This window comes from Osmerus mordax, chromosome 14, assembly GCF_038355195.1.
Source record: "Osmerus mordax isolate fOsmMor3 chromosome 14, fOsmMor3.pri, whole genome shotgun sequence".
In the NCBI taxonomy this organism is placed as follows: domain Eukaryota; kingdom Metazoa; phylum Chordata; class Actinopteri; order Osmeriformes; family Osmeridae; genus Osmerus; species Osmerus mordax.
The window spans coordinates 16,189,659-16,214,697 of NC_090063.1; the positions used below are offsets into that span (position 1 = coordinate 16,189,659).

Genomic DNA, 25,039 nt, shown 5'->3' on the forward strand with positions numbered 1-25,039 from the left:
CCTTGTAATAGATGCGTACTTTAATACAGCCTCATCCAAATTGATACAAATTATTATTTTTAAATCCACCAAATGGCGTTCTCAAAATATTTTCATGCAAAAGTTTGTTAGCAATGCTATTGGATGTAGTTTTGTTTGCGTAAAGAAAACATGTGTCCTCTTGGGGTATAAATGGTACTTACATTTTACATTTAGTCATTTAGCAGACGCTCTTATCCAGAGCGACTTACAGTAAGTACAGGGACATTCCCCCGAGGCAAGTAGGGTGAAGTGCCTTGCCCAAGGACACAACGTCAGTTGGCATGACCGGGAATCGAACTGGCAACCTTCGGATTACTAGCCCGACTCCCTCACCGCTCAGCCATCTGACTCCCTGCTACTACTTAGTTTGACCTACTAGCTGATACAGCATCTTCTGCAGACTTATAACCTAAATACCTGACAAAATACCTGGCATGCCTGCCTGACTGGTTTGTTGACTGATCTAAGCTGGCTGGCTGATTGGATCACTGGTTTCCTGACTGGCTGGCATTGGTGCAAGCCCTCTGATTGTCCACTGGGAGTCAGTATGCCTGTAGTTTGACTTAGGAATCTCTTTTGACGTAGACACTTTCAAACATCTCCCTCATATATGGCCATGGCTGATCAGGATTGTCTCTATTCTCGGTCATAGACCTTTTTTTCGAAAATAAATTTTTCAACCTTTTCAAAACTTTTCTGTCTAAACGTTTTTTTCATACACACAGTGAAAGGAGAGAGATGGAGAGGATAACAGAGTAGAGCAGAGTAGAGGAAAGTACAGTACAATAAGTTCAGTTAGAAAAAAAAATTCAATCTCTAAAAGATTTTTTCTGAAACCTTATTTTCACACTCAACACGAACCAAACTTTTCCATGTATTTTTTGTACGTTTTTTTCCAAACAAAATCTTTTACTTCTCAAAAACTTTTTTTTTATTGTAAAAAAAAACACGCAAAAATATTTGTTCAACCTTCAGAAAACATTTGTACCCTTTTGAAAAAATGTTTTTTCAACATTTGAAACTTGTTTCGAAAATATTTTTGAAACCTTTTTTCACACACAGAGAAGCCTTAAAAAGAGTACATAAAAGCAGAGCAGAGTACAAGAGTATAGTAGTATATAATAGAGTCTTCAAATACTAATCAATAATGACTCACCTACTCACCCATCTCTGCTGGAAACTGAGTCAGTTTACATAATACCGTAGTAATAAAGATGTTGAGTAATCCCATAGAAATTAGCCAAGAAAAACAACACAGCCGTTGTCATTTCAAAACGTATTTATCAGGAACAAAATCAAAACAACGTGACCATTATCTAAAAGAAACAATAGTCAAGCAAAGGCACAGAACAGCCACAACTGTAATGAGTACACATTACTCAAAGATAATATTTCTTTCATATTTGGCTGTTTTAGAAACTCCAACCATCCCTTTTTTTTTTTTTTATCAGAATTCCAAAGATGTTTTTTTGTTTTATGAATGGCTTAGTCATTCTCAGGCCTAAAATATCAGAACCCAGAAAGGACCACAAAACAAACCCTTCTGTTGTACACCTGCAAATACAGCAGACAACCAACACTGTTCACCACAACATCATACTGTAGAGGCAATACTGCCCCCTAACGGCACATTACAGAAGTACCATCATATGCAAGTGTAACCATGTATGTACTAACAGTAGCACATTCCTAAACCTACCAGTAGCCCTTTGCTGGGAGTAGCTGTTAGTAGGTCCTACCTCAGAATTACAGTGCTTACAAACAGTGTTAAATACAACAAACCTAACGCCACCAGCTAATGTGACATCTGTCTGTTGTGTTCAAACAAACCCACACACAGCAGGTTTCCGTGGCGGCCGAAACGGACGTGCCGATTTTAAGACGCTGCCGGCTGTCAAACAACGTAGTGTCGAGGGAAGATCAGTAAACAACAACAAACAAACAACAACAAATAAATATATATTCTGTATCTCGGAGCTTCTGGAAGTTGCTGCGGTGGATATTTTTCACACCTAGGCCACTGGTACCAACGGGGTCTTTTATAAGCAAGTTCAGGACACAGCCACACTGCGACAAAGGTATTCTCGTTCTTCATGCACACATCTTTTTATAGAACCAGCTCCGAGGTGCCACGTATAACTGAAGACGACATTCAGGCGGCCGATAACTGTGGGGAAACTGTGAGAGGGACACCACTATACTTAAAGCCATTGTAGAGACTTATTTAGACGAACCAAGTCAAACTGCAGGGCATGCCCCAAGCCCTCAAGGGTTCTCCTACGTTACAGGTCTAGTCCTTTATCAAGCTTACTAAATAGATACTTGAAAGGTGTGTAGATCCGAAAACAGACTGGATGGGCACGGTGTTCGTAGAAGTTTCTGTTCAGTCCTGCAAAAGGGCTAAGTGTGTTATCACTACAGCACTGCCCAAATCTGCGTGTAGATCGGTGTCAATTTTGATGATTGTCAAAAGGGTCTGATGACTGGGTAGGTGTAAGTAAGATGGAGAGAGTTCCTCTCAGCCTGTCAAATGGCAGAGCCGTTTTATTTTCTCCTATCCATATCATATTCAGATCTACACTCCTTCTCAGACATACAGTGCTTCACAGAATACAAAGACTATAGTGTTATATGTAGTAAATAATTGGGCTACTTTCGTTTTAATATAATTAAATGTCAATCTGCCCTGTGCTTCCGGAGCTAATGTATGGCGTCTGGACGGTTAGACTAGGGAGTAGATTCTGGACTGGGCTGCAGAACTTTGCATTCTGGCCGGGGTCAACGCGGGTGCAAAGGCTCATGGGAAGGGGCGGGGGTAGGGCCGGGGCACCCTGGAAGAAGAGGGGTGCTACATGTTTGTCCGACACTTGGGGAAGATGGGTCCTCCTTCAAGCCTTCTCTTTCTTACTGTGGTAGGAGAGAGAGAGGGAGAGAGAGATAGAGGGAGAAAGGGAGACAGAGAGGAGAGAATGAATAAAAAAGTAAAGGGAGAGAGAAAAGATGTTAGACAAACATTTCCACTCCTTTACCATCATAAAAAACGTTGACAAGGCAATGAAAAGGAGCAGCAAATAGAAAACATCTGGAAGGGAAAAAAGTCAGCCATTTTCTTTTGCAAATAGGCAGTATGCAAGAAACAGGAAGGTTGAAGGTGGAAGAAGACCTCTGTTCAGCTATGAAGACTGCATGAGGAGAGTAACCTTGCAAGACAGCTGGATTCGCGAGTTCTCGACCACTCAAGAATCCAAAGTGTTCCCGAACCACAGTGGGTTGAACCAATCAGCGTCCTGTGACGACCTATTAGCAGCCACAAGTGGTTGAAGTTAGAGTAATTTCCTGCCCTTTTCCAAGCAGTTTCCAAGGACGACTTCCCAGATGGTTATGTTTAACAAATCACCCTTCTGGTTACCCTTCTGACAACGGATGCGATAACAGAAGCACTGCAGAGAAGATGACGCACCAAGAAGAGGTGGGATTGGAGGGGGAGGGGGGGAGGAGCGGAGAGCGAAAAAAGCAGGCCTTGAGGAGAAGCAGGAACACTCTGAGGAATACGAGGAGGAAGAGGAGGAGGAGTGCTAAGGTTGGAGTGCTAACAGGTGGCTCTTTACTTGGACTTGGTCTTGAACTTTTTCCCGAAGGCCCTTTCCAGCTCTGGCACAGACAGAGTGAGGGTGAAGGTGCCGTCCGAGTCAGACCTGATGACCCGCGCTGCAACACAGCAGTGGCATACACATCAACACACGCATCAACTCTCATAAAACACACACACACACACTGTATGGAGACACGTATGTACACAAAAACACACAAACAATAAGCAACACACACAAACACACACTGACATATTCATATACACGATGAGACACAGTCCATGGAGTGGACACACACACATGCCCTGAGTGTCAGTGAGAACAGAAACACTTCTTCCGGCCGGAGCAGCCTTGCCCAGAGCAGCCTTGCCCAGAGCAGCCGTGGCTGACCTGTCACTCATCCAGTGACGGAGACTTCCGTTAACTCCCTGGAATGACTCAGCTGCTCTAGCAGCTGTTATGGATCAAATACTTGGGTTCTACCCACACACACACACACACCGGTTCAACATTATTGATGTAATCTTCCAGGAAGAGAATGAGGAGATGCCAAGACTGTGTTGTGATTGGCCGGGCTCATGTGCTGACTTGGGTCCATCAAAACGACAACCCTTCGGTACTGGTGGTATTAGGATAAATTAAACTACTAGAACATAAGATTAACCCCAAAAAATTATATGTATATAAAAAAAATACAAATACATGATTATAACACAGTAGAATACAGTGTAGAACACAACATAAATTCCACTAGGATTAAACACATAGTAGATTCCAGAAGAAGGTTGTTGTGTTCCTGGAGTACATCCAGCAGCTGGTCTTGGCAGAGAGTGCAGAGCAACACACATTTGGACCTGTTTTCAAAGAGCTCTTTTATACGGTTCGTGAGCAACTGTTTTTACATGCTTGTGCGTGTGTGTGTGTGGATGTGTGTCTGTGGGTAGATGTTTGTGTGTGTGTGTGTGGATGTGTCTGTGGGTAGATGTGTGTGTATGTCTGTGTGTGTGGATGTGTGCGTGTGGGTGGATGTATGTGTGTATGTGGATGTCTGTTTGTGTGTGTGTGTGTGTGTGAGTGTGTGTGTGTGACTGACCCAGGTCGTTGTTGCTCATCATGGCGTTGGACCCCCGTAGACGGGGGCCCTGCTGGGTGAAGTGGTAGCCAAACTTCAGCAGGGTGGTGTTCTTCTCCAGCATGCTGGCTATATCCATCTCCACCTTGTTACCCAGCGGCTGGCTCTGGGGGGGGGGGGGGCAAAGAGGAAAAGAGGAGAGGAAGGAGAGAGGGAGGAGGGGAAGGAGAGAGGGAGGAGAGCAAGGGGAGGAAAGATGGAGAGAGAGGGCAGAATCAAGTTACACAAATGACATTGTTATCGTGGGAATTAACCAAAGCCAGCTCAAGAGTTGTTCAAGGTGACGTAGTCTGGAGCCTTGGATGTGTGTGTGTGTGTGTGTGTGTGTGTGAAAGATGGTTATGTTACCTGGTTGTCTATCTTCAGTTCCAGTAGGGTGGTGTTGGACTGTAGTGACTCTATTAGAGACAGCACACCAGTGCCTGTGATGAAGTTAGACTCCACGTTCAGACTCTTCAATGTGGTGTTCACCTTCAGCATGTCTGCCAAGGCCTGACACACACACACACACACACACACACATACACACACACATACACACACACACAGTACTGCATGGTGTCTTCACATTTTGAAACAATCAGTCTTGTCTATTAATAACATTATGGTTTGTTTGCATGCACTTGTATCATGTGTCATCGACGAGTTCGCTCAAATTAGAACTGAACAATGTATCCATGTCACAGCAGAATCCTGAGTGATGGTGTGATAGAAAAGAAGAAATTCAAGACAGAGAGAAGAAAGAGAGAGAGCAGAAAGAGAGAGAAGAAAGAGAGAGCAGAAAGAGAGCAGAAAGAGAGAGCAGAAAGAGAGAGAAGAAAGAGAGAGCAGAAAGAGAGAGCAGAAAGAGAGAGCAGAAAGAGAGAGCAGAAAGAGAGAGCAGAAAGAGAGAGAAGAAAGAGAGAGCAGAAAGAGAGAGCAGAATGAGAGAGCAGAAAGAGAGAGCAGAAAGAGAGAGCAGAAAGAGAGAGAGGAAAGAATGAGTGATGCTCACGTAGGCCACGGGATCGTTGCTGCGGGTTCCTACGATGCTGAGACGTTCCACCATCGTGTTCTCCTTCAGAACCTCTGCGTACTCCTTCAGGGTGCGCACCGGAATGTTCTGGAGAACACAGAACAAAAGACAGCAGACCTTTTTATACATGCACAAAAAGCTCATTTGTTATGGGGAATCCCTAGAACATAGTTTTAAAATGTTTTTCCAGTCAACAAATGTCCCTGTACACAACTGTTACTCAGTGAAATTGTTGTGTGTTGCCTGGGTATTTGGCTTCAGAGTGTGTGTGTGTATATGTGCATGTGTGTATATGTGTGTGTGGTGTGTATTTGTCTGTGCATGTGTGTGTATACGTGCCTGTGTGTGGTGTGTGTGTGTAAATGTGCGTGTGTGTGTGCGCGTGTGTAAATGTACATGTGTGTGTGTGTATATGTGCGTGTGTGTGTGTGTGTGTAAATGTACATGTGTGTGTGTGTATATGTGCATGTGTGTGTGTGTGTGTATATGTACGTGTGTGTGTGCCAGAGCAGTGGAGGGGACCTTGATGTTGTTGAGGTTGACCTCCACCAGGTCAGGGTCGTTCCTCTTCATCCTCAGCAGGGTGTCCTCCACGTCCGTGGAGTTGGGCTGCTCGTCTGGGACGGGCTTGTACTGGGCACACTGGATCACGCCTGGGTACATACACACGCACACACACACACACTGGTATATTACACTAGAAACGAACACTAGAATCGCTCGATTTAACAATAGAATCTAGCAGCATTGATGTGGGTTAGGCTGCATCTCTGTGTGTGTGAGTCTTACTGTTGAGGCCCTGCTTGTTGACGATGTTGCTGCTGGCCAAAGCTTCGTAGTACTGCTGGTTACTCATCAGAGTGTGCATACCCAGGATCGCTGGAGGAGGGAGGGAGGGAGGGGTCAGGAAGGAGGGAGGAAGGAAGGATGGAGGGAAAGAGGGAGAGAGATGGAAGGAGAGAGAGGATGGAGGGAGGGAGGAAGGAAGGGAGAGAGAGGATGGCAGGAAGGAATGTGTGAATGATGAGAGGGGGTGGTGGGAGCGAGAGAGTAAGAGAGAGAGATGAAGAGATAAATAAAAAGAGAAAGAGGTGGAGAAGAAAAGAGAGAGAATATAAATCTTCAGTTTGGGGTGACGTTATCAACAGGGGGGAGTGGAGCTCCTCTGTGCCAGCCAGCCTGGGTCCAGAACATGTTTACATGGTGCAGGCAGCACAGAGGACACACAGCTGTCACACACACATCACACACACACACACAGCTGTATCACTCACACTGTCACACACACACACAGACACACACACACACACAGCAGTACCACACATGCTCGTACAAACAAACAAAAACACACACACACAAACACAAACAACATACATAGCCCGTTTCAGTTCAGTCAACAGAATACAAGATTTGAGACTTAAATCACCAATGCAAAACGAGGGTTATGCAACTCTGTTTGAGTAATGAACACGCCGCTAAACTATTCTCATGAAGCCCACTGAACTGAAACTGGATTGATTAAAGATAATAAACAAATAAACAAAAACTAGCATTAAATGATCTTAAATAGACAGCAATGATTATTGCTGTCGTGCCCCCACTTATTATAAGTCGGGGCACGACACAGAGCACACAAAGACAAACGCTGTGCCAGATCACACACACACACAGAGCAGTGTGTCATCTGGGGAGACGTCTCACACACACACAGGCACAGAGCACGCTATCCCAGCATGCCTTGTGTTTCAGCGACAGCAGGCTACAACAGCTGCTCAGAGACAAGGCAGCAAGACTGCTGCTTTCTGCTGCTTTCTGCTGCTTTCTGCTGTTTTCTGCTGTTTTCTGCTGCTTTCTGCTGCTTTCTGCTGCTTTCTGCTGCTTTCTGCCATGCATTGTTGTTAAGTGGCTTCGGATAAAACAGTTTAACTAGAAACAAAATCAAACAATCAACTCTTAACAGTGGAATATGGCGTTAGACTACCTGTCAACTAGTAGAATCAAGCACGAGAAACAAACAATAAAATAAATGTAATCTAACAGAAGAATTCATCAGCAGAATGTACCAGTAAGTCAGATTCCCTTCTGACAGGCAGATAACGTGGGCCTGTTTACTGATGTTAAACTATGGACCCGTGGAAGTCTGTGTCTGTGAAACTTCTCCCTGGTGTTTTTCCTGTTCTCTAGAATATTGCTATCCAACAGGATTTAGATGTGGGGGAACGCGAGGAGTAGTTGGTTAGACAGACAAATTAAAAAGTGTTATTTTTCCAGATGGAAAAGAGCTGAGGAATAGTAGGTCAGAACAGGTTAGGACAGAGAGAAAGTGAGCAAAACAAAGGCCCGGGCTCTGGGCTGAAGGGTTTGTCTGTGATTGAGAATGTGAGGACAGGTCTCAAGACAAATGTAAACAGGTTCTTGTTTCTCAGCGCACTGAATCATCCAGGAGAAGATTTAGCTCGCTGTGCGGTAGCAACACAATTCTATTTCTGTTTCTCGTTCTTTCTCTCTTTCTCTCTTTCTCTCTTTCTCTCTTTCTCTCTCTCTCTCTCTCTCTCTCTCTCTCTCTCTCTCTCTCTCTCTCTCTCTCTTCCTCTCTCTCTCTCTCTCTGTGTCCTTCCTTCCTCCCTCCCTCCCTCCCTCCCCCCGTCCCTCCCTCCCTTCACCTCCTCGCTGCCATGAGCCAACAGTGACGGTCAGAGTCAAGGAGCGGTCTGTGATTCCTGTCTAAACACGAGCTCTAGTTCAGAACAGACAGTGAATCTCCTAACATGCTGAGCTGACAGACAGAGCAGAGCAGGCCAGAGCGGAGCAGAGCGGGGCAGAGAGGGGCAGAGCAGAGCATGCAAGCTTGTGTTGTGTATACCCAGCTAGGCCAGAGGAGGGATGGAGAGGTGAGGTCTGGGGAAGAGGTGGAAACAATAAAAGGTGCTGATGATGATGGAGGGATGAAGGGCACAGGGAGGAGGAGTGGAGAAAGGGTGGAGGATTGTGGAGCGCTAGAGGAAGGGTTAGAGAGAGAGAAAGAGAGAGAGGGGGGTTAACGGTGTTCAAGTGAAAACGTTGTGATGATGTCGACAGGCGGGGAGGTCGTACCTGCGATGTCGCAGAGCTCGGCATCGCTGGCGTTGGACAACGCTTCCTCCAGCTCTGGCTCCAAGGTCACGTTCTCCATGATGGGGTCAACCACCTTCTTAGGAACCCAGGCTTTACCTGGTGAACATACACACACATGTAAGGGGGCGTCAGGTGGCTGAGCGGTTAGGGAATCGGGTTAGTAATCAGAAGGTTGCCGGTTCGATTCCCGGCCGTGCGAAATGACGTTGTGTCCTTGATCAAGGCACTTCACCCTACTTGCAGTCTCTGCACCTCTCTGCAGCCTATAACCTTATCCCAGAGAAGGGCGGGAGACACACTCACACACACACACACACACACACCCTCCTCCAGGAAGCGTACCCTACCTCTCTTCTCCCCGGTGAAGGGCACCAGGTCCTCCTGCTCGGGGTGCTCCTTGGCCTGCTTCTCCAGGTGGGCCAGCAGGTTGTCCCTCTGGAACAGGCCTGTGGGCGCCTTCTTAGTCTGGTCCTTCTGCCTCATACCGGCTGGCAACAGCGCGTTCTGACCAAGGAGGGGGAGAATTCTCATTGGGTAAGAAGAGATGCAGAATTGCCATTGGATAGGGTTTGGATTTGGAGGCTCCGAGATAGAACGTGTGTGTGTGTGTGTTCTTTCTTGTAAGAGTGTGCGTGTGTGTTCTATCTCTACTCTCAAACCAGCCCCCAAGCACAAAGACAAACACTTCCCAGATCCTGCCGAAGCTCTCAGCACGTCCTGCACCAAAGCAGCAGTCCGCGATCACGTCCGCCCTGTACATTAACACTAACATCTTATCTCTGCTATCAGCACCTACAGCAACACAGTAGCTAACATGAACCATAGAGCAGAACACCACTATTTATACCTGCCTTATCAGTGGGCTCCTTTACTTCAGGACTGAAGGAGGGGGAGGAAGGACTGAGAAAGAGGCAGGCAGATAAGACAGGCAGACAGGGAGGCAGGTAGATAGACAGGCAGACTGGGAGGCATGCAGGCAGATAGACAGGCAGACAGGGAGGCAGGCAGGCAGGCAGATAGACAGGCAGACTGGGAGGCAGGCAGGCAGATAGACAGGCAGACTGGAAGGCAGACAGGGAGGCAGGCAGGCAGATATACAGGCAGACTGGGAGGCAGGCAGGCAGATATACAGGCAGACTGGGAGGCAGGCAGGCAGATAGACCGGCAGACAGGGAGGCAGGCAGGCAGATAGACCGGCAGACAGGGAGGCAGGCAGGCAGATAGTAATGCCAGTGATGTGAGTCTGTCTATGTGGTAGATGCCTAGCAGGCAACAGGGAGAGAAAGTAGAGAGTAGGGAGGCAGGGAGGCCAAGAGGCGGGGAGGCAGGGAGGCTAAGAGGCAGGGAGACAAGAGGCAGGGAGACAAGAGGCAGGGAGACAAGAGGCGGGGAGGCTAAGAGGCAGGGAGGCTAAGAGGCAGGGAGATAAGAGGCAGGGAGACAAGAGGCAGGGAGACAAGAGAGATAGAGAGGCAGAGCGGCAGAGGCCTAACCTCTTTATGATGGTCGTTAATCACACAGCCTATTACTGTGCCTGTCTGCACCTCTCCATATGACAGACGGCCCTGGAAACTAAGGAGGGCAATAGCTAAACACAGAGCCATGAATTAAACCTTTTGTACAGACAGGCCCTGGCCATGGTAGCCAGAGAGGCTAACTTGCTGCAGCCAAATCACTTGGATTAATGCGTAGGCTTTTATTTTGAAATGTATGTTGTCGTTTTGTAAATCTTGTTACTTGCCCGCCTCCAGCCTACCGCCACATGCATGTAGGACACAGTCACCTACAACAGGTGGCAGGGAGCCACACACGTCCTCACAGACATGTAACGTAGGAACCGCTAAACTTTTTTTGTTTTGTTTATGTGGGTACCTGGAACCGGGCATTTTTTAAATTGTAACAATTTGGAACCGTGTTTCGGTTCCTGACCCCGTAGAGGCCTGGAGAGGCCCGTATAGGCCCGGAGAGGTGGAGAGGCCTGTATAGGCCCGGAGAGGTGGAGAGGCCCGGAGAGGCCCAGAGAGGCCCAGAGAGGCCCGGAGAGGCCCGGAGAGGTGGAGAGGCCCGGAGAGGCCCAGAGAGGCCCGGAGAGGCCCGGAGAGGCCCGGAGAGGCCCGGAGAGGCGGAGGGTGAACTCACGTCAGGGTCGAGCTCCTGCAGCTCGTCCTCCAGCCTCAGCAGCTCGTCCTCAGTCAGCTTCTGAAGGAGCAGGTCTTCGTCCACGTCACGGTACTTCTCCATCTCCTTCCTGAACGCCGACATGGCCGCCAGCGATGTCCCCACCACGACCCCTGCTCTGGTGACACCACACCCCCTCCGGATGGACCGAAAAAAAAAGTTTTACAAAATATATATACACTATGGAAGAGACGTGGCCTGGAGGGGTTGCTGGGAAAAAGTCTGCGGAGGAGAAAGAGAGTAGATAAATGAACAGCGGAGGAAGAGAGTGAGATGACACGTCTGGAAAGCTTGTGGGAAAAGGCAGATGAAAATGGAGCATTTGACTGCAGATCAAGAGGTCCCAGGTTGAAATTGTGATAAGATTAGCTAAATGAACACATATTTCACATTTTCGATGATTGGAACTCAGGATGCGTCACCATCCAGAGCTCTCATACAGCAGCTTATATTGATTCTAACTAATGTTCTGATCGACAAGGATCCAATTAGCCCATGCAAGTCAGTTCTGGGCTGCTAAAATACCCCTCCCCCCCCCTCACCAAAGAATATCCAGTCTTCAAAAACCGAGAGGTTTTTTTGCTCCTTGGCACAATTTGGCATGTTAGTATCTGGTGTTGCTAAGCGTTAGTAAACCATTAGGGGGGTAGAAAACGAAACAAAGCATGGTGGAGCGTGAGTCAGACAGGACACTTCCAAACAGAACCAAACATAGTGAAGAGCGTTACACAAATCAAGAGTAATGATGTTGGGAGGTAGAGCTGTCTGGGAAGGCTGGGCCGTACGGGCAGCAGGGGTGATCACTTTGGAGGGCAGAGAGAACATTGTGTATTTTGAACATGGTGAATCAGTGGCAACGACTTTGATCTGTCGAAGCCAGAAAAAAAAAAGTGTGCGATGTTAACTGTGTGTCCGGGAAACGGGTAGGGCAGTAGGGGCTCTTTGGAGGTACGGCTTCCTGGAAGAGAGTTTGTAAAAATGACCAAGACTCAAGGTAAACTGTGACGGATGACTGCAGAATAATATCAGAGGGCAGCACTCTGCTAGCGGATGACTCACCCTGTTACGCAACAACTCCTAATTTAAGACTTTTTTTTCCTTTTATGTTCTTAGATTAAATGTCCCCCCCATGCCTCCTCACAAATGCCTGTACAGTAGATGTCAACACCCTTTTCAAATCAAACCAAATGTTATCTGTATAGCCCTTTATACAAGTAATGTCACAGACGGCTTCACAAACAGCCATGGACCTGCCTCTCAGCCAACCTAAACCCTCAAGGAATACAAGGAAAAACTCTCAGGAAAACTAATTTGAGAAAAGATGGAAGAAACCTTGGGAGGAGCAATTCAGTGAGGGATCCCCTCCTCCAGAGACGGTTGGTGAAAGAGAGGTGCAGAACACAGGCTAAACATAGTCATACATCAAGTCCTCAGCCTCTGCCTTTTAGATGTGACAGAAACTCAATTGGCTGGCGAGGAAAGCATTTCGTGTTTGGGGGGCCTGTGGTCATAGGACAGCGCAACACAGCTAATATGGGACCTCCCTCCAGCCCTAGACACCGGACTCCTAATGGTTTACTCAACATTTCAACCATTCCTTCTCTCCTAGCTTACGTCCAGTAACAGTGGCCCAATGTACCAACTTCAGTTCAGGCTTCATTAGTATTAGCATTCGACCAGTCAAATTGGTGGCACACTGGGAAAAAATGTACACATTTTACTGTGCATTAATAAATATGCTTAAATATGCTTCATTAGTGACGGCTTACAACAGATATAACCAGTCTGCAATACAGCCGGCCAGCCAGACAGCGAGCAACCCAGTCAGCCAGCTATCTGGCGAGCATGGTGAGGGATGTGGGGGAGTTGAAGGTCTCTGGGTCGAGCAGCTAAGCCCTAGCTGCCTGCTCTAACCCCCGGTGGGAAACAGCTGATGGTAGCAGTGCGCCTGTCTGTCAGTCTCTCCCCGAGAGAGATGGGGAAGAGCGGAGGGGGAGAGGGGGAGGGAGAGAGAGGAGGGAAAGAGAGGAGAGGAAGAGCGGAGGGGGAGGGAGAGAGAGGAAGGAAAGAGAGGAGGAGAAGAGAGGAGGGGAAGAGAGAGAGGATGGGGAGAGAGAAGAGAGGAGGGGAAGAGAGATAGGAGGGGGAGAGAGTGAGGGAGAGAAAGAGAGGAGGGAGAGAGAGAAAGAGGGGAGGGGGAGAGAGGAGGGGGAGAGAGGGAGAGAGAAAGAGGGGAGGGGGAGAGGGAAGCATGTGGGGGTGGAGGGGTGGTAGAAAGAGACAAATGTGTATTTATAGGTCTAGTCATTCTGCCAGATAGCTTCCTGCTGCTGCAAGAACTGAGGGTGAAGATGCAATGACAGCATCTCATTCAAATGTAATGCTCGAACATTAAGGCCCTTACGTGGGATATAGGATCTGTGATGAAACTGCTCCTGTACTAACCATGGTAGGTTATATTTACATCAAGTGAATGTGTCCGCCATTTTACATTTAGCAGACGCTCTTATCCAGAGCGATTTACAGTAAGTACAGGGACATTCCCCCGAGGCAAGTAGGGTGAAGTGCATTGCCCAAGGACACGTCATTTTGCACGGCCGGCAATCGAACTGGCAACCTTCAGATTACTAGCCCGACTCCCTCACCACTCAGCCACCGGACTCCCTATTTTGACCAGATGTGGGTGTCTTGTCCAAACCTAAGCACCCACAGGTAAAATGACCTCTGCATCCTGTATTACAGTAAACGTGGACAGGATCACTAAACCAGGTGGATGAAACCCTCAAGCCCAAAGGTCTACAACCACAAGACTACATGCATGGGTTTTGTAGCATCAGGAACATACTTCTTTTAGACGTGATAGTTCTGAAGGAGAAATATGTTTATAGGCCTTCTGGTCTGTGCGCGTAAGGGCCCGTTAGTCAAAGACTCTGAGGATTGTCTTCATAATAAACTACCTCGTGTGGACGGGAGTTTACTATTGAACATTTTTGTTTTCAAGCTTATCATGTAGTGATTTTTAAAGTTAATTTTGCCAGTGCGCCTACACTTGGACTAGACTAAACAACTGCTACAATTCCAAGCAAACGCATCGCGGCTTAAATGGTGCATCACAAATGAGTAATACTACAAATGTTTTTAATTCTACTGTAGGCCTACCAGCAAAACTGTGAAATAAATCGTTTGCAGCCCTTGAGGAAAACACACGGGCCTACTTTCAAACTTGTAAAACACATCAACAGCCAAGGTTAGACGTGGCATTATGAAATTAAACAAATGATGTCCATCAGTTTTGGTATTTTCGCTAACAGAATCAGTTTTTTCACTTACCTTCTTCACCGCTTATCCGAGTCTATTTATAGCCGACAGGAACCCGCTTAGTGACAGCCGAATACTTTGACCAGATATGGTTCCTTTTCTGACCGGTTGAGTCGCACGGAGGGGTCGCTAGAAAGCGAAGAATAAACTTATAAATACGGAACCTACTACACAAAACGGTCCATGACCGGGCCAAGTTGTCCAGAACCGTGAGCCCGACTTGAAATACTAGTTTCCCCTCAACTTGCCAATTCGTGGTTTACTGTCTCCACTCACTCTAAAGTCAACTCTCTGGTAGTCAACTCCCCCTCGCGCACAGACAGTCCACCCAAGTGATGTCACACTAGTAGGGCTCTAGATAGAGACGCGCGAACAAACCGCTCTTCCCACGCTTAACTGTGAAACAAAGTTTTCATAAAACTTTTTTTTGTTCTTTTTATACAAGAAATTAAACAAATGTAGAACATGCAGCATTTACATGTCTTGAAGCATAAGTGATGAATAGTTGTACTTTTTATAGGCCTATAGCAAACTGAAATCGGAAATCTTCTGTAGAAAATGTGCAGGCCTAAACGTATTTTGAGACTGCGGGCAGCTTTGAATGTAAATTTCAGGACCAATTTATTTACCCCGTGCATCATCTTTTAGGTCTCAATCAACATTAATCTGTTTTAGCCATTTTTAGTTTGTGAGTAGTAAAATAAGTGTGTACAATGGCAAATACAACATGCATCAGACGTTAGGGGGAAAAAACCCCATCTATGAACACAAATAATTTAACTTAAATTCTATAATAATATATTGCAAAAAACAAACAAAAACCAGGCCAAACAGGCTTAACTTGTCTTCATGCATAGAACAAACGTAAGTGATGAATAACAACAGCAAATTAGAAAAGAACCTCAAGGGGACGATGAGCAACGTTCCTGAAAGGTTTCAACACACACACATGCACACGCACACACATAAACATGCATTAAAAATCTGCGGCATCATCACGATTACTATTCAGAATGGCATTTTTGACCTCACTCGCTTTTTTTCTCTCTTTTCACATAGTGACAGAAGTGCACTATACACCCCTCCCCCCTCCCCACAAGCAATTATATTCAGCTACATCTTAAATCGCACCACAGACGTAGCCCTTAGTGGACTTTGGCATCTACAAAAAAATAAGGGCAACGTTGGGGTGTTCTGGGTAACTTAAGAGCTTTGAAAGCTGCGACCCTCCTCTCCTCCTGGCCACTAGGCGGCAGTAGTGAACTCCTCTGCAAAGTCAGCCATGATGTTGTGGACCCAAACATCGGCGTCGACCCGGGATGTGTCTACCAGGTACAGGGTCAGCTTCCTGTCCCAGGACCGGGGAGCTTCCTGTACGGACTCCACTTGCGCCACCAGGGGACGCTTCTCCACGTGGTTACGGAACACGATGGAGGCTGCCTCGGACCAGGTGTGCTGGTCCACCCCTGGAAGGGGGAGGGAAATGGGGAGGAGGAGAGAGGTGGAAGGGAGGAAGAAAAGGTAAAGATGGAGGAGAGGAAAGGAGAAAAAAGGTGGAGAAAGAGGTTTAAAGACTTGGAACAGAAACTAACTGCACAGTCCCTACCTACCTCTTACATTTACATTTAGTCATTTAGCAAACGCTCTTATCCAGAGCGACTTACAGTAAGTACAGGGACATTCTCCCCGAGGCAAGTAGGGTGAAGTGCCTTTCCCAAGGACACAACGTCATTTTGCACAGCCGGGAATCAAACCAGCAACCTTTGGATTACTAGCCCAATTCCCTAACCGCTCACCCACCTGACTCCCAACTGACTTCTGTCCCCAACTGCCCCTGCCCAGTCTCCAACTGCCCCTGCCATACTCACCCGCCAGTTGTGCCGTGATGGCCTGGAAGGGCAGCTGTCTGAACTCCTCTATGAGTGTCCTCAGCAGGGTGCAGCTCACCAGCTCATGCTTGCCGTAGTCCAGCTCGTACACAGACACCAGCCCATTGGTCAGCATGCCCTTCACCAGCACACGGTGCCAGCTGGAGGCAAGAATGGGAGGATTATTATTGATTGAAATTATTCTTAATAAAAAAATACATGTTAGAATAACAGGAATGGTGTCATCTCAGGTCTGTATTCGTTTTCAGGAAGATTTTTTAAATGTCCTGTATCAAAATAAAGAATGTCTTCCAGGACTGCAACTATATTTGTTTATTTTTTTTAAGGAATAATTTTAACTACAAAATGATATTCCATATTAAAATCAATTATATTACATTTCCAACAACGTACCCAGGGACCTTGACAACAGCTGTCGCTTACTTGTTCTCTACTTTGGCGGCGTAGACCTCCCCGACGCAGACAGGCACCTCATCACCCTCCAGATTGTTGTAATAGAGGATCATCTCTCCCATCAGCACCACCAGCTTGAACATGTCCTGCCATGACTGCACCACAAAGTAGTCTGGGTGGCAGGCCACAGGTACAAACACATCCATGCTCTCACGTGCCTGGGGGGTAGAGAGGGAGAGAGAGGGGGGGGGGGGGGAGAGAGAGAGCGGGAGAGAGAGGCAGAGGGGGGAGGGGAAGAGAGGGGGGAGGAAGAGAGGGGGGAGGAAGAGAGAGGGATGAAAGAATCGAAAGAGAGAAATGAGGGGGATGATAATTAGATGAACTACTGTTAGAGGGAGGGATGAGTAAGAGAGCAATAATGTATTCATTTAACAGACACTTTCCCCCCCCAAAGCCACAAAGGAGGATTTAAACCTGCGCCATCTTGATATGCAGTCGAAAGCTCTAACCAGTGGAGAAGGAGAAGATTCGCAAAAAGAAACCCCTTCCGACACCTTACCTTCGGGAGCTCCATGAGAGGGGGAAGCGGGAGAGTCACCCCCCCAGGCAGGGGCTCCAGAGCAGGGTCGCTCCTCGTAGGCGTGCCCCCTGCTCCACTTTGGGCCTGTGGTGGGGACGTTGGCTGGGCCAGGGGGCTGCCTACAGCGGTGCTCAGAGACAGCTGGCCCATCAAGTCTGAGAGGTCGAGGTGAGGGTCGGAGGTCGGCGGGGGGCTGGGGCGAGCGGGGCCCTGACTGGGGGGTTTCCAGAGACCGGCCAGCGCCATCTGGTGGTTCAGGCTGCAGGAGGGGGAGTGTGGGGCAGGCGTGTTGAAGAGCAACATGTGAACCACCCTGTTGGAGTCCACCTTGGAGATCTGGAGGAAGAGGAAAACCAAATTGTACAAACTTACCTGCTGACCTTAAGTATAATGCATGTGCGCGTGTTGACATTGTATACATTTAGTCATTTAGCAGACGCTCTTATCCAGAGCGACTTACAGTAAGTACAGGGACATTCTCCCTGAGGCAAGTAGGGTGAAGTGCCTTGCCCAAGGACACCGTCATTTAGCACGTACAGGAATCGAACCGGCAACCTTCTGATTAATAGCCTGATTCTCTAACCGCTCAGCCATCTGACTTGCTACCGTCATGTTGGTGTTACCGTCATGCTGCAGCTGATGGAGGGCAGGACAGCATTCTTCAGCCACACCACCGCCTCTTGGGTCCAGACGCTCGTTGGCACGTCTGCCAGACAGCACTTGATGGCCTGAGTATAGAGACAACACACACAGGGGGGGATGACCAGCAGGTCATGGAGGGGGATGTCATACCTGGGGGGGGGGGGGGGGTGATGTCATACCTGGGGGGGGATGATGTCATACCTGGGGGGGATGATGTCATACCTGGGGGGGGATGACCAGCAGGGTCGTGGAGAAGGGGGGGGGGGTGATGTCGTACCTGGGGGGGGGGGGGGGGTGACGTCATACCTGGGGGGGAATGACCAGCAGGTCGTGGAGAAGGGGGGGGGGGGGGTGACGTCATACCTGGGGGGGGGATGTCGTACCTGGGGGGGGATGACCAGCAGGTCGTGGAGGAGGGGGGGAGGGATCTCTCTAAGCTCTGTGATCTCCACGGAGGCCGGAACTCCAAGGTCAATAAACAGGATGTCCATCACTTTGCTGCCGTGCAGCATGGTGATCTGAGACGGAAAGGTTACAATAAATGAAATTGTTATTGTTCACCTTCAAATACAGACCATTTCTTGACTGACCACAGAAAGTGTAAACTATGCAATTTGGAACAACTGATGTACTTTCTATATTCACTTTTGCTGTATCGCTTTGGATAAAAGCATCTGCTAATGAATAAAATATCTGATAAAAAATAAAAATAAATATAGATAATAAAAATCCAATAAAAGGTCCATATTTAAATTGCATTCATTCAACAGATGCTTTGATCCAAAGCGCCGTGCTTTGTAGTGCACTGCAGGTTCAGCAGCAGATCAAGGGCTCTGATGAGAACACGCAGCCTGTCTCACCTCCGCACGGGACCAGTTCCCTTGGTAACGAGCCAGACACACCTTCCCACTAAACGGCCGCGACACCAGGCACTCTGATGTCACCTAACACACACACACACGACACCCTCTTCAGTCAACATCTTCCCAAAGGCTTGGAGTGTAGCGTAGAACCCCGCATGACGCCACCTGCCCAGGACCGATGCCCCGGCCCCGTTACCCGGGTGACGAAGAAGGCCTCTATCTTCTCCAGCAGCTCCAGGAGCTTGTGGCGCCCCCTGGAGGGCACCTGGCAGAAAACGGTCCCATCCATCGGTGTACACGTTGGTCACCAGCACGTCCTCGAACGTTGTGGACTCCTGGTGATCAGGCACAGTACAGACAGGTCAGATCAACCTCCTGCTCCTCACTATATTTTTTATTGGTTTCAACTTATGTTACACACAGATAAAAACACAAAAACATATAACTTTAAAAAGTTTTTTTTCTGTTTTAGTTTATTCACACACACAATCTCCCCCCCCCCCCCCCCCCCCCCCCCCCCCCCCCCCCCCCCCCCCCCCCCCCGAGATTGTGTGTGACCTCTGACACTGCAGCGTGCTGCTCATGGAGGTGTCGTGCAGCGCATGCAGGCAGCAGGCGTTGATGTTGAGGTCCTGGTCCAGAGAGGTGTTGTACAGCACCACCAGGGGGAGCTCTCGCTCCGGGCGCTCCAGCACCTCCAGCAGCAGAATCTTCTCCAGAGTCAGGCTCTCCAGGGTCCTCACCACCACGGGAGACACACCGAACGCTTCCACGCCTGACACACACGGAGCATGTGAGGTTTGGGTGTGTGTGTGTACCAGCCAGTTTGCGGTGTGGTATGGTGAGTCAGGTGGCTGAGCTGTGAGGGAATCGGGCTAGTAATCCGAAGGTTGCCAGTTCGATTCCCGGTCATGCCAACTGATGTTGTGTCCTTGGGCAAGGCACTTCACCCTACTTGCCTCGGGGGAATGTCCCTGTACTTACTGTAAGTCGCTCTGGATAAGAGCGTCTGCTAAATGACTAAAAATGAGGTGGTGGTGTGTGTGTGTGTGTGAGGATGAAGAGGTGTGTGTGAAGAGGTGTGTGTGTACCAGCCAGTCTGCAGTTGGTGGCCTGGAGGGGCAGCTTGAGGAAGTCCTGCTGCAGCTCCATCAGCTTGGTCCTGAGGATTACCTCAGAGAAACCATGATCCACATAGTACACCTGGAGAGAGGGGAGAGAGACAGAGAGGAGAGAGAGACACACAGAGACAGTTACAGAAATACAGAGAGAGAGGCATAGAGGGAGAGGTGGAGGAAGAGATCTGATGCGAGCAGATGCGAGCTCAGTGTTCTGGACCAACATCAAGAAGGTCCACCTCTCCCAACGACCTCACCTTGACCTCATCCTTCTCCACCATGACCTCTGTGACCTGGACTCGGACCACCTCGTCCTCGTCTTCAACCCAGACGGTGGCCAGCTGGCCGGTAACGGGGCCCGGTACCGGGAGCTGGTTGCTGGCCTGTCTGTAGAACAGCTTCATGGCATCCTCCATGTCTTCCAGGGCCTGAGAGTAGCTCTCTCCTACATACCTGAAGAGACAGAAGGAGGGAGAGTTTTAAGGCCAGTTGAAGGCCCAACAAAATCACCAGTCAGCAGTTGTTGGTTTGTGTTTGTTTGGTGTAATATGACAGTTGGCATTTGACAGAGCAGTGTGAATGACAGTTGACAGTTATCTTTCTAAAACATTCTAAACCCAACAGTAGAATGTTTGGTGTTGGTTGGACATTGTTCAGGCTGTGGGAACAGGCCTTTACTGTTCTAGGGAGACAGAACACGTGTGTGTCTGCGTATCACCTGAGCGTGACAGCGCTGGCGTCGCCGGTGTCCATCACCAGGACGGAGGGGAACAGCTCCCTGGGGGGCTCCAGGGGCGGCACCAGGGAGGGGCACACCGGAAGCCCGGACGGGGGGGGAGGGGACTTGGTGGTGGGCTGCATGCGGGGGCCGTACAGGATGGCCTGGGGAGGTTAGGCAGAGAGGGTGGGGGAGGAGGAGAGAAGGGTACCATCGTATTACATTCTTATCTTTCTCCAGTGGCCTGCCTTGTTTTACTAGGGTTCCCCAATGACCTACCTTGTTCTAGTAGGGTTCTAGCTTGTTCTAGTAGGGTTCCCCAGTGTATTAGTTTGTTCTAGTATGGTTCTAATCTTGCTCTAACTTGATCCCCAGTATCATAACTTGTTCTTATTAGGTTCTGCCTTGTTCTAGCAGAGTTTTACAGTGTTCTACCTTGTTCTCGTAGGGTTCTACCTTGTTCTCATAGGGTTCTACCTTGTTCTCATAGGGTTCTACCTTGTACTTGTTGTTGGGCATGGGGAACTCGACAGTGCAGATGTCCAGCAGGACCGAGAGGTTGTTCAGGACGCCTTCTGGGAAGGGCGTCTTGTAGGTCTCCAGGAACAGCGAGGAAAGAGCGTGGGCCCATAGGCCGTGGGGGTACTTAGACAGCAGCTCCTTCAGCTTGGAGCGCACATCCGCCGGCACAGACAACGCAGGGGGGAGCGGGCGGGAGGACAGGGGAGAGAGGGTCCGTAGGGGGGAGGGGGTGGTGGGGGAGGAGAGGGAAGAGTTGCGTAGGGAGGAGGGGGTGGTGGTGGGGGAGGAGCAGGAGGTGTTACGTAGGGAGGAGGGGGTGGTGGTGGGGGAGGAGCAGGAGGTGTTACGTAGGGAGGAGGGGGTGGTGGTGGGGGAGGAGCAGGAGGTGTTACGTAGGGAGGAGGGGGTGGTGGTGGGGGAGGAGCAGGAGGTGTTACGTAGGGAGGAGGGGGTGGTGGTGGGGGAGGAGCAGGAGGTGTTACGTAGGGAGGAGGGGGAGGAGCAGGAGGTGTTACGTAGGGAGGAGGGGGTGGTGGTGGGGGAGGAGCAGGAGGTGTTACGTAGGGAGGAGGGGGTGGTGGTGGGGGAGGAGAGGGGCTGGGCAAGAGGGGGGGACCCAACAGCCTTGATGTGGAGTGGGGGGGCTGGTCTGGCTGGGGAGGGGGCCACTATGGGTCTGGAGGGGGTGGGGGAGGCGACGTCTGGGCTGCCATGCTTGGCTGTGAACGTGTAGCGGGGGTTGAAGGTCGGAATGAAGGTGATCTTGGCTGCAGCTGCTTTAGAGAAGTTAAAGCCAGGGTTGAATGGGGTGGAGGAGGAGGTAGAGGTGGAGGGTTTGGGCTTGGGGGTCGGGGGATAGACCAGTCGGTCCGCTCGGTTGGTGCTGCATGGCTTCTCCACCTGCAGGGAGAGGAGCAGGTCAGGGCGCTCAGGTGAGCCGTTTGTGTGAGCGAGTAGTTGTGCGAGTGAGTAACTGTGCGAATGAATGAGAGAGTGAATGTGTGCGTGCTACGCACCAAGCATACACTGGTCCATTTCTCCATGTCTATGAGGGCCTGTCCAGGCAGGTCCTGGCAGAACATGTCTCTGTAGACCGAGGGCAGCTTGGACAGCCACAGACCGCTGCAGTACTTGGCCAGCAGCTGCTTCAGTCTGCCCTGAACCTGGGAGAGGTTGTACACACATCCCAGGGAGGGGCCCTGTCTGGAGGGAGGGATGGAGGAGGAAGGGGGGGTGGGCTTGGTGGAGGGGGCAGGCAGGGCTGGGGCAGACAGGGACAAAAGGATGATTTTAAACATATTTTTTAACAGGATTCTGAAATGACTGCCAGTGGCCACTAGATGGAGACAAATGCCTATGCATCCTTTTTAAATCTGCTTGTGGGTTTGACACCAAAACAAAAAAACAAAATAGACGGAGTTGCCCAAAAGATTTGTAGCTTGGGAAATGCAGAGGACAAAAAACAAGTGTATGAGGTCAAAAGATGATGTTTCTCACCAGCATGATTCCGTATGTTGACAGTTAGCACAGGACCATTAACCTTGTGTTGTTTGGGATCATAAATCACTCTCCTGGAAAGATTGGACACGTACATGAAGACACAGTTTAAAGCAGTTTTTCCTCAAATGGAGGGAAAATATGAGAGTAAATCATTAAAATATGGGTATAACTGCCTATTTATACAACACCAAAAAAGTGAGTGTTTTTATATGAAAACATGTTGATCTCTTAGGAATATCCTTCACAATGTGTGTGTGTGCCCTCCAGCCCCCCCTCTCACCTTTCATACGGCGTGGCCGCTTTCATCTGCACCGAGGCGGGGGCAGGGGTGGAGGCGTGGGTGGAGGGGGCCCTGTGCTGCAGAGGGGTGTTGGAGGTGAACCGGTTATCGTTCAGCCTGTAGTCCCCTCCGATGCTGCACCCTCCGTAGCCCCGGGGCCGAGTCTGCCTTGCCATGCCCCACCCAGGGTGACCCCGCTGGGCCGGCTGACGCAGGCGGGACTTGTCTGGATGGAGGAGAGGAGCCGGGGCGAGTCTTAGTATCCTCCTCGTTTCTCATTGAGCGCACCCAATCTATTTCTGGTGAGGCTTTTCCATCAAGCGCACCTTATCTGCGCCCACATTTAACAAGTTTTGGATCTCTTCACGTACCGCTGAACATGAACTGCGAGGAGAGATTAGACCTCATTCTGCAGTTCACCATCTGAGACCTTCCACACTTTTTGGAGCTTTTCTGCCTAGCAACAAGCTGGGCGATGTGGGCAGTTTCTTCACAAACCCCCGCAAAGCACATGACCTAGAGGAAAGTTGGGAATGGAGATGAGAGGTAGGTGGGCGAACAGCATTACTTCATATTACCCATCCAACCCCTGTCTTGGTGGTGGAGCCGATAGCCCTAGTACAGAGTTACATGTAGGTTTTCACACCCGATTCTAATATTTAGCTGGTTGATCAGGAAACTAGTATTGAATCTGGGCAAGTAAGTGTGGTTGGAGAAAAAAAACTATGGGCTAGGAAGCTCTCCAGAACAGGGTTTTAGACCCCTGATCTAGAATAATGTGAGTAATTATCTTAGAACGTGAAGGGACAGAAGCAATATACTGTGCCAATCCTAGCAACCATTCTCATTAAAAAGTCTGAACTAGATGGAGAAAGTCCAACATCTCTTTCACTGAAAACTTAATGGTCAGTTACTAAAAATGATGTTACATTGAGTAAGCGCTTGTAAATCACGATTGGTCAAGACTTGACAAGACTTTAGAGCGATCACTGACCTCCCCCATTCGGTTCTCCAACCGCGCCACCGAGGGCATGGATCGAAGGTAGGCCTCCAGGGAAGGGTATCCCCTCTGCCTGTGCTGGATGAACTCGCCCGTTAATGACTTGAAGTCTGACTGTAGCCGCGTGATGGACACGCCGTTTTTATTGGACTGCAGAACTGCCCGTAACATTTTCTGGGTCATGTCTTCCGACATCCTGATGCCTGAACAAACAAACAGCTCAGACACGTCGGTTTCATAGAGAACCGTTCTCCCGCATCCCACGTGCCATTTCGTTCCTAAAATATGCTAGCTAACTTTCTCGGCCCTACATTAAAAATACACTACGTTGAGTAACAAACCACAACAGACAACATTTGAATTTAGTTGCCCTCCAACTTAACTACTAACATAAGTTATTGGTAGCGATCCAACTATGAATCACTTGTGCTAAAGGGCACGGCTAACTTAGCTACACTAGCTAGCTAGCTAACAACTAAACAATAAGTAGGCCTACGGCTCTTGTTCACAGAATGGCTCGTTAATTTTATACAAATAAATATTGCTAATAGTAACTATTTCTCATATGTGCAATCGGAAAACAATACTTATACAGAGAGTTACACTGTATAGCAAAGAGGCCGTTAACATTTTTACCTTAATTTTATTTTGATTCCAATCGAATGGGCGTCAAATTCTTTTCAATCAGTCTGGGACTGTCACGACACGACTCATGTTCAACTGATTTCACGTCGCGGCCACGCGCCTTAATTTGAGGTCATAGGGTGAAGCGTTGAAATTATCTGCTCAGATTTTTCATATGAAGTGGAAACGCCCACAACCATTCCATGAACAAAACATGTGAGAAGCCATCAGACCATGACATTAATCTTGAATACAACAAATGACAGAATTGTTTTATTTTGTCATTATTTATTTTTTATGAAACTTAATCTGAATGAAATAGACTAAATGAAGTCGCACCTTGGTCTAAATGTCATGGTTTGTTTTATAATCTGATTTCTGTGTATTGTCTACACAGCTATAAAAAAAACATTAAAATAAATACTTTAATTTGCATTGAAATTCTTGCAAATTGAATTTGAATTCATGCAATTTCTGTGGACCAACCGACCGGCCGACAGAGCGTGCTATAGAGCTGTCAGACAAAATCTTTGCTTGGTGAG

At 48.6% G+C, this 25,039-nt stretch overlaps 2 protein-coding genes across 3 annotated transcripts; both read right to left on the minus strand.

The window, feature by feature from the left end:
• Positions 1-928: 928 nt before the first annotated feature.
• On the minus strand, positions 929-14,635 carry tmod1 (tropomodulin 1). 2 transcript variants are annotated; one of them, XM_067250705.1, is made up of 11 exons: positions 14,381-14,635; positions 11,012-11,272; positions 9,220-9,376; positions 8,852-8,968; positions 6,548-6,637; positions 6,281-6,411; positions 5,738-5,845; positions 5,092-5,235; positions 4,705-4,849; positions 3,630-3,729; positions 929-2,928 (listed from the first exon to the last, which is right to left on the minus strand). In XM_067250705.1, exons 2-11 carry the CDS (start codon positions 11,132-11,134, stop codon positions 2,910-2,912), a joined length of 1,134 nt encoding a protein of 377 aa, XP_067106806.1. In that variant the 5' UTR covers positions 11,135-11,272; positions 14,381-14,635; the 3' UTR covers positions 929-2,909. The 2 variants fall into 2 exon arrangements, with proteins under 2 accessions (XP_067106806.1, XP_067106807.1); XM_067250706.1 differs by lacking the exon at positions 3,630-3,729.
• Positions 14,636-14,913: 278 nt separating this feature from the next.
• On the minus strand, positions 14,914-24,068 carry tdrd7a (tudor domain containing 7 a). Its single transcript, XM_067250181.1, is given in 21 exon segments — positions 14,914-15,834; positions 16,237-16,397; positions 16,681-16,868; positions 17,210-17,566; positions 17,854-17,958; positions 18,256-18,390; positions 18,733-18,816; positions 18,932-19,021; positions 19,023-19,070; positions 19,108-19,142; positions 19,301-19,510; positions 19,827-19,938; positions 20,111-20,306; positions 20,572-20,735; positions 21,007-21,299; positions 21,654-21,993; positions 22,110-22,354; positions 22,591-22,664; positions 22,874-23,099; positions 23,245-23,389; positions 23,868-24,068. Coding segments are annotated over 21 exon segments (3,630 nt in total). The 3' UTR covers positions 14,914-15,613.
• Between the last annotated feature and the right edge of the window lie 971 nt (positions 24,069-25,039).